Source organism: Sebastes umbrosus, chromosome 19 (genome assembly GCF_015220745.1).
Source record: "Sebastes umbrosus isolate fSebUmb1 chromosome 19, fSebUmb1.pri, whole genome shotgun sequence".
Classification (NCBI taxonomy): domain Eukaryota; kingdom Metazoa; phylum Chordata; class Actinopteri; order Perciformes; family Sebastidae; genus Sebastes; species Sebastes umbrosus.
Genome location: NC_051287.1, coordinates 18805125 through 18821277, shown reverse-complemented (window position 1 = coordinate 18821277; position 16153 = coordinate 18805125). Strand labels below are relative to the sequence as shown.

Genomic DNA, 16153 nt, shown 5'->3' with positions numbered 1-16153 from the left:
CTGGTTCGTAACCAGAACTCTTCCAGGATCAAGAGTCTTTGAACTATCTTTGATGTTGTTTGCAGTGATTGCATCAATACTGAGGAGGAAGATGGTGATGAGATTGGAGCATTTTTCTTTAGAGTCACTGGTGATTGTCATAACTCACCTACACCTATGGTAGCTTAGACATGAAGAAGGTTAAGCTCTTATCTGACACTTGTGTTTCCAGGCCAAGGAGAATGTGATTTTATTCGCGGTACTCAAAGCATCAAAAGATTACATTTGAAAAACTTAACAGTGATATGTTTTTGCAGAATCAATGACTCATCCTGCTGTTTCACTATTTTCTACCAACTATAAAAAATAGAGATAACTCTCTAGGCTACATATGGATTACTCTTAATATGCACAAGATTGCATTCACCTCTGTTGTATTTGGGTGGAGGCAGATGTCTCAGTAGCTGATCTCTCAAAACCTCAGCAAATAAAACCCACGCTATCTGCATGGCCTGGATACCAGTGGGGGTAAGTGAGAAGAGTGTTCTTGTCATTTGGGTGAACTGACCCTATAGACTGACAGTAGAGCATGAAAAAATATGGCCTTTAAGAGACTGTAGACTAAGACTGTATACAAGAAGTGGGCGTAGTCAACGTGACGTCACCCATTGGTTTGTGGACTGCTGTTTTGAAGCCTTGAGTTTGGCATTTTGGTCGTCACCGTCTTGGTTCTTTGGAACCAGAAGTGACACGAGAGGGTGGAGCTTAGCACAACCGAACACTGAATAAGACATTTTTAGGTGACCAGAATGTTATAATTAACTTTCATGAACTGAAAACACACTGTGAAAGGGTTAAAGTTGTAGGAAAAAAACATGGACAACACCCAGACCGGACAACGTCGTGGTGGTGACCTGTCCATCCTGGCCATGCCCTAAAGCATACCCGGCTTTATGGTCTTTTGACTCTAAATGGGACCATAATTTACTAAATGAACATCATGATGTATTGAAGAAGACTTGAAAGACCATAAACTCATGTTTACAGAGTTTACTGAGGTAATAAATCAAATGAGAAGTAGGGTCATTTCTCTCATAGACTTCTTTACAATCAGATTTATTTTTGCAACCAGAGGAGTCGCCCCCTGCTGGCTGTTAGAAAGAATGCACGTTTAAGGCACTTCCTCATCGGCTTCACTTTTGCGAAACCAAAACAGTGACATATCACGTTTATTCAGAATTTCTGTACACCATTTCCCATGAGCCCAAGGTCAAAGAAAGAGGCAAAGGTGTGGACAATTTTGTGGTTAGAGCTATAAAACATTGAAAAAATTGCAGAGTTTTGGTGGATTTTATGTTATGTTAGGTAATGATGGTATACAAATACGCACTGCCATGCTGGTAAAGAGAGCTGAACTTTATTGTATATTCTTACAAATGAATCGTTATTTAAACAAAAACCTCCCTCTCTATTTATTCACAGAAAGAGGGTTCATAGTAGGCTTTAGTTGGCTTTGTATGAACACCGTTGGAGCTGCCAGCACAGTCACACATGAGTAGACATCAGAATACTCAAAAATGCTCTTAATGAGGAACTAGGAAGCTGCTGTAGTCACCCCGCAGATCAAATAAGTATGCAAATATGGACAGCGGAATACTTCACAAACAGAAAGGATCTTGGTGTGTCTCAGAGACTGTGTTGTGGCATTGCACATGTGTGTGTGTTTGTGAATTTTTGTGTCAAAAATCGTATATTTTATGATGAAAATATACCAAAGAAGCTTCTATAGCGGGACGATAAATGAGCTTCAACTGGAGTAAATCCCAAACATTGGGATGCTCCTTCAAATGCATTCACCCCCTACACACATACACACACACATGTTCAAACAGAGTATAATGTGTCATGTAATGTTATTACAGCAATCCAGCTGAGTATTTGAACGGCAAAGAAACACAAACAAAGAAAATTATATTCTGATTTCAACATTTCAGCGTTGTTTTTTTTCCACATGATAATGATGTTGTAACGTTGCAGCAAACAGAGACTCTGTCTATCTGTCAATATGCTCGCTGGCTGCCCATCTAAACTCTTGCCTCTTATTAGATTTCATCCATAAATAATTGATGACTTTGCACCTCCCCCATCTCCCTCAATCTCTCTGTTTTTGTCTCACCCTCTCAGTCAGCTGTGGGGAAGGACACTCAAGGTTGAACAATGTGATTTTGTATGTGCATATGTTTCTGTGTGTGTGTGTGTGTGATCCATGAAACAGACAGCAGAGATCAAAGGACAGGAGGCGTCCTGGTTTGATTCCAGGAGGCTGATGGATAGACGAAGAGAAAAGAGAAAGAGAGAGGTTAGAATTCACAGTATGAACGCAATAAAATGAAGCACATCAACCAAATAACAATCCAATGGAGTAGCTTTAGATTAGAGTCGATGAAACATTTATGATCTGCTTGCAGAAATTGGGTCACAGTGCAGGATACAAGCTAGACAGACATTATTAGCCATGTGGAATATGTTAGTGGCAAAAATAATAGTTCAAATATTTTAAAAAGACAGGGCTCAAAAGCATTCGCTATATTTTTTATAGCGTTTACAGTGATAAACAAGGTTTGCAGGTTAGCAGATGTTCAAGGTTTACACTTCTTCACAGTCGGTGAGAGTCTTCACTCGTGCGATGGTTATCTGCTCGCCTCACCCAATAGGCAGACAGGAGAGCAGTAATACAGAATTATGCAAATGTGCATTGTGAGCCCCTGACATATTTCATGAATTTCAAAACAGAGCGAACACTGAATTTATCCTCTCCAGCGATGCCGCCGACAAGTTGAATTGTGATTACAGCGTATGTGACAAAGCGAAAACAGTTAGATGGAGTTCACGAATACAAGGTGCAAAATACAGGATGACAGTCTGATAGTTTAAGTAACCGATTAAAGGAATGTGTGTCACATTTAGGGGGATCTATTGGCAGAAATGGAATATAATATTAATAAGTATGTTTTCTTTAGTGTGTAAATCACCTGAAAATAAGAATTGTTGTGTTTTCATTACCTTTGAATGAGCCGTATATATCTACATATGGAGCAGGTCCTCTTCACGGAGATGGCCCAGAACGGAGAAACCAACCCTATAGCTCTAGATAGTGCCATTTGTCGTTTTCGTGTTTTTGCGGCGGCCACCATAGTTCTCCTACACACTTGGAGAACATTAAGTTTAAGTTGGTTGCTATCTGCAACCTCACCACTGAATGCCGCTAAATCATACACACTGTCCCTTTAAGAGCCGCTTATTACGGTAAACCAGATTTTAGAAGAACTTAAAGCTTTAGGACAGGGCTCAAAACCACCACAGTTTCAATTTGAGACTGATAACGTCATTCTTGACCTTACAAAAACAGCAGTCGGCAAAACAATCTCACCACAAGGCCCATTAGTAGCTGTTCTGGAGCTTTCGATCCTATCTAATGGTGTTCCTCAGAAGATGGAGATGCCCGGTTGACGTGGAATTGTAGACGTTCAAATTTCCATTTTCGAAGACCATATTCTTTAAGACAACTCTTAACTTTCTGCATGAAACAATTATATGTTAAGATAGATAGATAGATAGATAGATAGATAGATAGATAGATAGATAGATAGATAAATATATAGATAGATAGATAAATATATATATATATATAGATAGATAGATAGATAGATAGACAATAACCCAGTGGAGTGAGATAAATTGGGGGATATCATCAAGCTGTGTTTTAATTTGGCAGGCATTACACTCACAATGATCCCTGACACCATCTGCTGTCTTCCTCTCTTTGTTGTTCTATTTCCTCCTCTCTAGCTCTCTCTCTCTCTCTTTGTGTCAGTCTCTTTCACACAAACACTCCTTCCTCTCTTGTTTTTCACCCTCACCACACCTCTTTTTATTATTCGTTTACGGTAGTCCTTTACTCATTCTTCAGCTCGCGGTTTCAGTATGACAGTCACATGTTGGGTCAAAGTCTGTGCCGGCTGAGTGGATGCTGAGAGAATAAGAAACGATTATTATTAAGCTGACACAGCGTGTGTGTGTGTGTGTGTGTGTGTGAGAGAGAAAGTGGAAGAAAGGGAAGTTTTAATTTTATACCCACGATGAACTTTTGCATGCATATTGCAAAACATGTAGTTACTTAATTATGCCTATTTGGGATCTGTGGGGTTGCTTTTAGTGCAATATATTATACATAAGTCCTTGTAGGACTGTAAGTGAGCTATCGGAAGCAGTGGATGAAAAGTAATGAAATATTTAAAAAGGGATTATTTCATTGGAATGTTAAAATATATACTGTATATCTATCAGCTTCTTTGAGCCTTGCTATATGCTCTTGTTCAGCTTAAATAGCAAACCATGGCTCGGACACTACTGGGGTGAAAGCATCACGTCTTTGCAGTCAGGTCTGATTACACTTTGACCTCACGGTACCCAAAGAGTGTTCCGAAATTCTAGCCCTAAAAACAGGAATTGATTGGCCACATCGGCTCAACTCTCCACTCCTCTTTCAACAGGAAGTATCTCACTTTAGAGGAGTAATAATACCGTTTAATGATACCTGTAAGTTTAGCTCTTTTTTTTTTGTTTCACTCCATTTTCAGTGTTTCCTGCACACTTTTCCTCTCTGGACCGCTGTCCGTGGTGCTGATCGCCCCTCAGAACCGTGCATATACTGTATTTATCTCCTTTTGCCTCAGCTGATGAAGTCTGGGATTTAAGCTACAATGAATCACATGTTGGTTCGGACTTGATGCCCAGAATTTGATCCAGATTATTTCTATTCTCCTTGAATGTTTTTGTGCTGATTTCGATAATCTTCCCCTCACTCCATATGTGAGAGCGTCATCAGTAAAGGGCAAGGACAGGACCTGCCTCTGGTTCTGCTCACCATCTGTTTTTAAAACCTTTCCTCTGGGAGACCAATCCCAGTAATCACCGAGGTCCCTTTGAAGCTCAATAATGTCTGTTGGAGAATTATCATCTTACTCAACTGGCACTCCTGAGATTTACTCCTCACAGAAAATCAATCCGCTGTTTAACTATCCAGTGGCTAAAACTTACGGCCGACCCTTCTTACCATGCGATGATTTATTATACAACCAAATTGACCTGCAAAGATGGTAAACAGTGTTGATATTATGAATGCTCTGCGGTGCTCGTAATTTATTTCATGAATCTCATTCCATTCAGTATAACTTCTAAAATTTCACACAAGGTGCCAAAACACTACTGCACATTCAATGCAGATCATTCTTCACCTGCAGTCACCGCATGCATACCGCTTCTTCAAACGCACTCAATTACAATATGATTTACTGCTTACTTTCAAATTGAGCACAACCAATTTGCATTATATTGCAATCTCAGTTATTTGCAGTCCTCTAGTGGTTGAAAACTGACAGTACATGCACAGAACGGAGAGGATTGTTTTAAAAAAGTAGTGGTATGTGAAAAACCTACCACCCCACAGTTAATCAGAATCAGAATCAGAAATACTACATTGGTGCCCGAGGGGAAATTGGGACGTTATAGTTGCTCTTATATAAGCATAAAGAAATGTAGAAATAAAGGAGTAAGTAACGTGCAAATTCTGTACACAATACTACAATATATTATACAATATATGTAGAGAAATATAAGTAAATAAGAAAAATAAGAAATTAAGAAATATGTACAAATTTGTGCATTAAAGACATACAATATATAACATGTAACCATCGTACAAATAACAAAATGCTGAAAATGTCTCTACAAGTATTAGCTTGTAAACACTTGGCTTCCGATGACTCTCTTAACACCGCCAATTTGAAGGGAAACGGTGGCAGAAGCCTAATTATTTTGGAGATATGAGTTGAATGCCGTTGGATTGAATCCTTGGAAAGCCAGGAACTCCAGACAAGGAAGTGAATTAGAAGAACTCATCCCACCCTTCAACAACTCTCACTGAAGTGACATTAAGTACTTAATCCCCAACCGCTCCGGTGAACTTCCTCAGGGGCCAGAAGTAGAAGCTAAATGACCCCGGGTAGGGTTAATGCATGTCTGTAACCTTATGTGGCCTGCAGCTACTCTCACTGCTGTCACAGTAAATACAGCAATAATCTGTATTTTCCAAGATAATATGAGAATTTCATGTTTAATATTATAATTTAAAACGTGCCAATCTTGACAGCAAGGCAAAAAATTAATACGATTTAATTCAAACCATTAAATTTTTTAAAAAAGTTGAGTGTTTTATTAACATTAAGAAGTTGACCTATGCTTTATTAAGCATTTCATCACCATTGCTCATCGTTAACTCGTGATAGTGTTCCTGTGTGGACTGTAATGCTTTAGTACACAACATGACATTGGGCAATGACATGATACAATACCAATACATATGAATCCTCACAAAATATAAGAATATCAGCAAGTTATAGCAGTCATGAATCCCAGAGGCAAAAAAGAATGGAAAAAAAATTAAGAACAAAAATAAAAATACAAAAAATTAACTTATTTAGTTATTTAACTAAAGAAAACAATAATCAAAAAAGAAATAACTAAATAAAAATAAAGAGAGACAAACAACAATGACAAAAAACAATTGTTTCTGAGTGTGGAATGATCACTAAAAATAAACACTATAAATATATATATATACATTTTGATAGGAGGACATGTGCATGCATTATATAATACAGTAAACAAATGCATAGAATTCATGATATCCTGATTATCCAAACCAAGACCAATACACCTTTATCCCTGACAATGCACAGGCAAAAACAATGATATAGAAATAGAGCTAAATGCATGTAGAGTTAAGGAAATATGGTAAAAGATCAAATAAATTGCAGATTTCATTGAGGAATCGTCGTTTCCTCTTCATGATTCAACACCTCACCAACAGAGAAGAGTGCTACTATGAGAGCTGCACCTGGCGCATGATGAGTCACCTTCAGATGGCTGGCCTGCTCGACTCATTAAAGACACTCACACCTGTATTCCTTATTACTAAGCTGGCCTTTTGACTTCCCTCCCAAACCACACAGGGGATGACGCAGTAATGGATAGCAGCGGACCAACAGCAGATTGTTGGCTAATTGAATGTTTAGTCGATGCAGTTGTGCTCTCAACTGACTTTTAGCATTTGCGGATAATGCACATTAAAATAGCACTGGTTATATTTTCCTTTAAACAATTTCACTTACTCTCAGTTAATCTTATTTTGTTGCAAAAGTATACAAAAATCCAATGAAGTCATATGATAGCACAATGCATATTTACATGTAATCGTCTATGACTTTGTTGAATCATTAGTACAATTTTGGTATCGCTAGTAAAATAGACAACATGGTGGCCAACGCTGACTGTGTAGAGGCACATTAGCTGCAGAGACTGGCAGGTTTGTGCCAAAAACAAACAGCAGGCTACAAGAGAAGGTCATTCGGCAGTATAATGCTTCTACAGTACGTAATTATGAGGAAAAATATGGAGAATAATTCTCACACCCATAGGAAATTCAAAAATATGCATATATACATAAAATATGTGTATATATACGACTTTTGGTTTGACCCAGTTATGTAAAACAGAAAGGGACAATGGTGTGTAAATTGTCTATCTGTTTTAAATCTGTCAGAGTCAAGGCCATATGGGTCAACAAATGCCAATTAAATAACGTGTGTCTTCATCAAGTGCCTCCCAAATGTCCCTTTTATTGATGTTTATAAAGTAAAAAACTTCCGCAGTCAATCCAGCATCCGCGGTATAAGGAATACTGATTCAGAGTCCTTGGCCTGGCTCTCCTCCTTGTCTACAGGGAGACACAAGCTGCCAGAAATCAAAGCTGGCACAGCTCCTGTAAACTGAAGTCTTCTCAGGTCTCCTTACAGTATATTTTTCCAAAACGATTCAATACAAACTCAGTCAGCGAACATCTGAGCATCACAGAGAGAGCTTGTTGTAGTGTTGTTGAAGTTGTAATCTTTCTTCCTAGGAGTGGATAAAAAGATGCCAAGGTTATGCATTATTTCAAATGTTTGGCTCTGTGTAATGCATTATACAGTTCTCTGCTGCGATTGGTCTGTTGGTCCGATAGAGGCAGGTGTTTTCCTCTCTAATGTGAAATTCAATTGTCTTTGGCGCCCCCTACAGTCTGAGACACATGATGACACACTTTAAATGTTTCACTGTATTTGAGTACACTATCCAACTACAAGTTTAATGAATTTTTTCAGCGTGCCATAAACACACACACAGACGCACATCATGAATGCTAAACAACTTGTGCTGTACGACTTCACTATTGATGTATTTGTGATATTTGGTGCTGATGAAGTCGAAGTTTTCAAGAGAATCCAAAGTTAAGCTCCAAAATAAAGCATTTGGTATAAATGAAATGACATTACATTGGACCTTTGTGCCTCCAAATCCAATACAACTGCTCTGCCATAAAATCTACTTTTATGAAGCCTATAACATTCAGTTTTTGTTGATGCTGTCATTCAGGTGTTCTTCAATTTTAGCATTGAGATTGTAGTTAGTGATGGTGTTGTATTGACTGTATTATATTCAGAGATGTTCTGGACCCCTTCATGTATGTAATTAGTGTGGACAAAATTTTTGAAACACCTCTCAATATATTGTAGTCCAGCACAACATCACCTTTAACTATGGCACCCGATTCAACTGTTATCAGCTCATTAAAGGTGCGCCATCATTCGTCATAAGTCTCATAGATGTGGGTCAGCAGAGGCCTGCTGCACCTACTACGTTTTAAAAGTGAAAGTGAAACTTAAAAGCAACACATTCAAACACGTTGTAAAACTGAAGGAAACGTTACAAAACAGCTTGTTTACATTTAGGCAACAAAACTATAACTTCTTTAGGATTAGGCAACAAAACCACTTAGTTAAGTTTACAGGAAAAGATTGTGTTTTGGCCTAAATTAACTACCTTTGAAAAGTGACCCCGTTCTCCTGGGGTGTTTTAGGATCTTCTTTTATTGCTTCTTTTGGTGATCGCCCATGTGAATCAATGATAAAACCTACTAGTGGGTGTAGCAGGGCCCTACTGACCCACATCTATGAGGCTCACTGATAACGCCCATTTAATGACCTGTCTATGGCCTCACTAATACACATATAATTGATTTAACACATTTCCAACAATATCACCAAAAACGGAACATTATTAGCTTCGTAAATATAGATGTTACTGCAGAGCTGTTGCATTGAATTACAATTGACTGTACAGGTGTACCTAATAAAGTGGCTACTAAGTGTATAATAACTAAAACATTTTGTCACATTTTTATTTGCACCAATTTAAATATATTTTACAAATACAAGGGAGCCAAGGGGGGTATACATTTCTTGATCTACTGTCTTTATGTCCATATTGTTCTTAAATGTATCCAGATACATTTATGATGACTCAAGCATTTCATACCAAACGTCATGTAATTGTTTTATTTTTAATTTTGGCAGCAGTAGAAAGACATATAGTGTGACGTCAAGTCAAGGTCCTCACAAAGGATGTGTCCGTGTGTGCCAGGTTAAATGTGTGCTGCTTTAATTTCTTTTTTTTTTTTCTTTTTTTTTTTTTTTCAAGTTATTTTTTTGGGGGCATTTTCCATTTTTTTATGACAGGACAGTGGATAGAGTCTTGAAAGGGGGGAGAGAGAGAGTGGATGCGGAAAGGGCCACAGGCCGGATTCGAACCCGGGCCGCCGCGGTCAGGACCAAGCCTTAATACATGGACGCCCGCTCTACCAACTGAGCTAACCCAGGCGCCCGTGCTGCTTTAATTTCACCCTGATGACAAACAAGGCTTCAATAATTCAGCCTCCCTTATGAGGCCACGTCAATGCCAAAGTGCCAAAACCTGATGGCAACACAATCTGAAACACTGCCGTCTTGACCTTTTCCTCTCCCACCATCATTTCATTTTACGGCTATCCTTTTTTGCAGCATTTCTCTTTTATTGGACAGTATACAATAATAAGTGACAGGTAGTCAGCTGGAAAAGGAAAACAAATGCTATGATAGTAGGGAACATATACAGAGAGCTTAAAACAAACAAAGATGAAAAGCTGTGGTGATATGATCCATTTTTTTTGTAGATTACACAACCCAACAGTATTTAAAGCAGTTAAAGTTTGATATAACATTGAAATGCTTCTTACACACTTATCATACTAAAGTTCACAATCACATTCTAATAAAGACAAATCAGTTGTTCTTGTGGTAACATCAGGATAGATGATTTTGTGAATTTATCGGAGCGTGACACACGTTCTGTATTGCACAGTAAGGCACAGCAGATACAGAATATATTGTAGACGTCATTCAGAAATAACTTACATAATATACATTCAAGGATAACAGCTCAGAGTAATTCATTCAAGTGCTGTTTAGGTGCTGCACTGGGAGGGTGTTTTGCAATTTTTTTTTTTTAATTACAGCAGGTTCGACTGGAGAATAATAAAAAACATAATTGCAAAGCTCTAAAACATAAACTGAATTATACCAGTGAATACAATATGGATGAAGCCACATAGAATTTGCCCTCCCAGCTAACTGCCAAGCGGTTCCCAGCCAACTTCCAGTCGCTTGGTGTCTCTCAGTCTGTATCAGCACCACTTCACTGATACTTAATGCTGACATTATTGGAAATATAATGGAAGCAAGAAGGAAAAATCAATAAAACCATATGTTTTTATGTTTCTAGTCTACATTGTAGGGCTTTTAAAATATGTTCATGTATTTTTTTAATAAGAGAAAAGCATTAGTCTATTCTATTTCTGACAATGTTATCATAATAAAGGAGGATAATAGTTACCTTCCATCAATTAGATATATGATCTCCCTATCAGTTCTTTTTATTCTGGTAGCATACAGCAATTTCATACTTATAAATAATCATAAATAACCAAAAAACAAGAATAACATGTATAACTATAAGCTATTGAGGAACATAAGTGTTACTACACTGGATTTATCCTGTAAGCTAAGTCATATGTAATGTGGGAAATTAAATAAGATAAAGAGAATCTAAGTAACAGGTGTACCTGTATGTACTGTATATGACAAATGTTATAAAGTTTAAAAAGTTTAAAGTCAGACTGACAGTATTTCTATATTTGTGTAAATAAGGTTTCAGTTTTGTGTGAGTCTTTCTTACACGGCGGTGTGTATCAGCGTGGCCTCGGGTCAAAGTGACTGATATTTGTCATCGTATGAGGAGGCAGAGAGCTGAATTATTGAGGTCTTGTTTTTCATCAAGGTGAAATTAAAGCAGCACACGCAGGCACAACACACACACACACGCACAAACACACACAGTCATTCACTCTAGCAGCAAATTACTTCTGTGGAAAACCAGGTTGGGACACAAAGTCTAAAATGAAGTCCAACCCATTACCTCAGGGTGTGTGTGTGCTCATACTGTATTGTATGTGTGTTTGTGTTTACCACACTGCATCATATTTCTCCCTTTACTCCATCTGCCTCCATACTGGTGGATTACAGCTGCCATGTTCATTTGATTGGGTCTATAGGCTGCACCAAAGTCACTAGCAGAAAAACATATCATCACAAAAACACCTTTCAAGACACAAAAATCATTACATGAGACATATATGTATAATGGAACCAAACAATCCATTAGGCCGGTAACTAGGCAGCAATTCAGAGTCTTCTACATGAGTCATTATGAGTCTTAATGACTCCTAATTGGAAATGTGCAAGGCCAATTTATCAGCAATTTTCTGAATCAAACATGCATGTATCTACAGTAATCTGTGGTGAAGTACATATGGGGTGGAAGTAAGTAAGTGTGGCTGTATTCTGTTTTGTTTTTTTCAGGGACCTTTGGTGCAACCCAGAGGACGATTAACAGAAGATAAGGATCTATAATGTTTCTGTAGTAACTCTTTCTGAGATGCTGGGTCATTTACTGAGAAGGGAACAACTTGTGTGACAAAAAGCTTTTTGGTTGAGGACGCATGTGTGCATTCAAAGAGCCGTTTGTCCCTGGATTAAGAAGTTCAAAGTTTAGTTTTGTTAACACAATAAAACCAGACAGTGTGATGATGAACTGAGCAGTGAAGTCTGAATTATTATCTTCAGGGCATCTTTGGATGGAAAATGGAATGAAATTAATTTACAATAACAAGCCCTTGTTGCTCTTTCAGCTTACATGCTGATACATATTTTAAAATCATATTACATCCAGTCTCAGCTGATGATGTTGCCTTTAATAATAAGGGAGTGCTTGAATATTTCAGATGTGCTGGAGTTTCATTTTGCTTTATAATGTATTTAACTCTGTTCTATGTCTTCACACCTACAGTTTCACAGCTGCATCTATACTGGTGCGGTACAATCTTAACAGGAAGACAAAAGGGCCTCTTTGCAGAAGCTGCACACCCAAGTGTCAACAGGAAGTGAAAGCCCATGAAGGCATATGGGTCACACTAATAGAGTAGTAGACACTACACTGATGTGATCTTAACTGATCTCCCTGATCTGACATTCAAAACAACAAACTACATAAAAATTAAATGTATCACGCGTTTTTTTAAAGAAATAAACGTAGACATATATAATGTCAAACTATAATTGAAAATATACAGTATTTGTGGAGTTTGTTCCTTCATTATGCTTAAATGAAAAAAAGAAAAGGGAAATGCTGTAAAAGAATAAATAAATAGGAGAAGGAAAGATAGAAATAAAGAAACAGGAAGATTCCAACATAATGAGTAACATTCTGTTTCGAAGGCATCACTTTTCATAATAAATGAAAAAAATAAATAAATAATCTTTGAAGAAAGGGGAAGAAAAAAAATAAAGAAATTCCCCTCCTAACTTTAGACTATTTATCTATCTTATGCAAAAGTGATGTTATTGAAGCCGTCCTGAAAATAAACATCTATGCAAATTAAGCAAAGTTACAAAAAACCGAGCAAGTTATGAACAGATTGGAAAAATCCCCTTATTCCACACAGCATCACATATAATCTGTATCTGTTTGTTCCACCTCCATATACAGTATATGATGTGTCTAACCAAGACTCCATGTTATTATAACTGCACTTTTCCATCAAATTGGAATATTCTAGATGTCTTTTTGCACCATTTTATGCACATATACCCAAAATTCGACCTAACATGTTTGGAAACTTCCTACTAAAAGTTCTGTGGGTTTGAACAATGTTTGGCTGCAAAGCATGGATTTATAATGACTGATCCATCAGTGGGCTTTTTTTTTTTTTAAAGGGGCTTACAAGGAAGATGATGCCACAGATTTATGTTGAGTTTAGCTTTCTGGAGGCATTTTGAGCCTAATTTACTCAAACATAATTGAAGTTTCAAACTGGTAGATACTGTAGATAGAATAGCTGTAATTGCAATACTTGAGTATGCAGTCTGAAGTAAAAAGAACAAGAACAAATGAACATAACAATGCATTAGTAATACTAATCAAACATTAACAATGTCTATAAACCGCATCGGTAAGATGAAATAGCTTGATAATCAGTGATCTCAAAGGTGACAGTTATTATGACCTCACTGGATGAGTTTATAACCCGCTTTTTATTTTAATGGGACAAAAGTGACCAATCAGCACTTCAGTTTGAAACACCCATCACCACTTTACCTATCCTATCAACACTTTCTCATCCCAACCAAAGGGCACCCTCACATGATTCATATATTTATATGCCTGTCATCTCATCTCATCTTATCGTTTCATTTCCTGTCACCATTGGTGCTCTCAGCTTCACACAGGAAGTGTCACGGTCTGCCCTGCCCTTGTCGCTGCATCTCATCTCTCAGTTTTGTCTCTGTCACACGTACATACTGTGTGCAGTATATCTCACCCACAGAGAGGAACCGTGGTTCATACTGAGGTTTCTCCGCCTCCGCAACTAAGTTATCCTCCCCTCTCTGGCTCTCCTCTTTCTGTTGTACTGCAGCTCCTCTCAGATGATCCATCTGTCAGCCACCTGCAGCTCATCTTATACAGCCACAACATGAGCATACGGAAACTGAGTGAGTACAGTATGTGTGTGTGTGTGCGTGTGTGTGTGTGTGTGTGTGTGTGTGTGTGTGTGTGTGTGTCTGTGTGGTTATCTGTGTGTGTGTGTGTGTGTTTGTGCGTAGAGCAGCTGCACTTTGTTCATGTGTTTGCACATATAGTAAACCAGGGTGTCGGTTAGGTTAACTGATTCTCAGACACTGCCATATCAGTTTTGCAACAATTTGGTGATAATGATGCAAAAATCAACTGGCAGCTGAAATGATTTCTTCTGAGAGCAGAAAACGTGTACAGTAAATGGATTTTAGAGACCTGTTTTTGCATTGTTTATTATATTTAATTTATACACACTACAGTATATACAGTATATGTTTGGTAAAAGCAAATATTTATACAAATAGCAAAACACTTGTATGCCTACTGGTGCTGACACACAGAGACAACTAAACAGGAACATATGCACCCACCCACCCAACCACATACACACTAACATACAGTATGTTACATCTCATCTGTACAGCGATCAAAACACTGTAGCTCTTCAAAAGGGAATTCAGCTGTAACAGCTGTGCAGAAAGAGAGACACCCTTTTTTTTTCATTGAAGCTGCACTTAGAGTTTTACTTTACTTTACACATCTAGCAGGCACAGAGCGACAATTCATTTTGAGTCGTGTGTCTATCCATCTGGTAAAAATGTAAGTCTCTTTTTTAGTTCTGTTTTAGTCCTCGCCAACTGCTGATAAACACATCATGTTTTTAGCTCACAGGATGCTCCAGTATGTTCCACAGCTAGTTGATAACTTTGTCTGCCGCTTGGTGCTTGGCAGGTTGCTGGTAAAAAGAGCTGTTTTGCTGAGAGGTAAATGAGAGCAGAGTTTGAGAGTCGGAAAACCAAAACAACGAGCTAAAAGACACTAAAAAGCTCTGTTGATGTGAGGGCAACTGCAATTGGGTGTTAATTCTCTGTTGTTTCATCACTACAAACGACATCTTTCACATTACACTTAGTCATTTGATCCATTATCAATTAAAAAAAATATTCTGCAGTTTTAATCAACTCATAATCTTTAAAGGGGAACTACGCCCATATTCAAAATTCATACATGTTATTCCTATGGTCTAAAACAATTTAAAAAAATATTAGTAAACATGAACAACTCTCTCCCAAATCCAAAAACTAGTGTTAAAACTCAAATTTGTGATTTCATAGGGTATAAAGTGTGGAACCGCTCCATAGACAATGAATTGGGAGAGATGTTCTAGATGACACTGAGAGCACCCAAGGGAATGTTTTGAGTATACAGGAACATTTTCTGTTTCACAACTGAGAAAACTACAATAGAATAAAACTCATTTGGGTATAAAAAAGAAAACAAACATTCTGTGGGTCCACAAAATCAGTCTCCCATTCATTGTCTATGGAGCAGCTCCAGACTTTATACCCTATGACCACACACAAGTATGAGGCTTACATCTCTGGTTTCTGGCTTTGAGAGGGAGTAGCTCATGTTCAGAAATATTGATTGAACTTTACTAGGCCATGGAAATAACATAATCAAATTCTTAATTTAGGCGGTGTTCCCCTTTAACTTCTCTGGCCCTCCTGCCTAACAAAAAATCTAATTGAGAGGTTGCCTGAATGTGGATGATTTGGGTTGGCTGGTGGGCAAACACATGAAACAACATCACAGACTTGTTATATACTGAGCATTTCTTCTTCTTTTCTGTTCCCCTATCAAGGTTTCAAGTGGTTTGGTAGCCTCACCAACCTCTCCTTTCGCCGCTCCACTGAGAAAGCAGACTCCAAGTCGTCTCAGTCCAAGTCTGGCGTAGATGGCACTGACGGTGTCACCACGGCGATCCTGGCTCCAGTTCCTGAGACAACGATGGACGACATGGGCGCCATGCGTCCTCGCACTGCCAGCTACATCCGCTCCAGTGAGAGCTACACACACATGGGTACCCTGCCACGGCTACTGATGAAGAGGAGAGACAAGAGCAATAAAGGTATAAAGCAGCAAAAGTCATTGAACAACATGATCTTTAGCCTGGGAAAAAATCTTTTTGAGAAATAGGACAACAATTTTCTCCATGACAAAGATTTTG

At 38.1% G+C, this 16153-nt stretch overlaps 1 protein-coding gene across 2 annotated transcripts in view; it reads left to right on the top strand.

Annotated features, from left to right (window-relative positions):
* The first annotated feature begins 13888 nt into the window (after positions 1 to 13888).
* The window catches only part of sh2d3ca (SH2 domain containing 3Ca), a 63012-nt gene continuing 60747 nt past the window's right edge, over positions 13889 to 16153 (top strand). The window contains exons 1-2 of one of the 2 annotated variants that reach the window (XM_037753068.1): positions 13889 to 14060; positions 15788 to 16054. In XM_037753068.1, coding sequence (XP_037608996.1) covers positions 14042 to 14060; positions 15788 to 16054 — 286 coding nt within the window. In that variant the 5' untranslated portion in view covers positions 13889 to 14041. The remainder of the gene's footprint in view (positions 14061 to 15787; positions 16055 to 16153) is intronic. The other variant, XM_037753069.1, reaches the window with a different exon arrangement.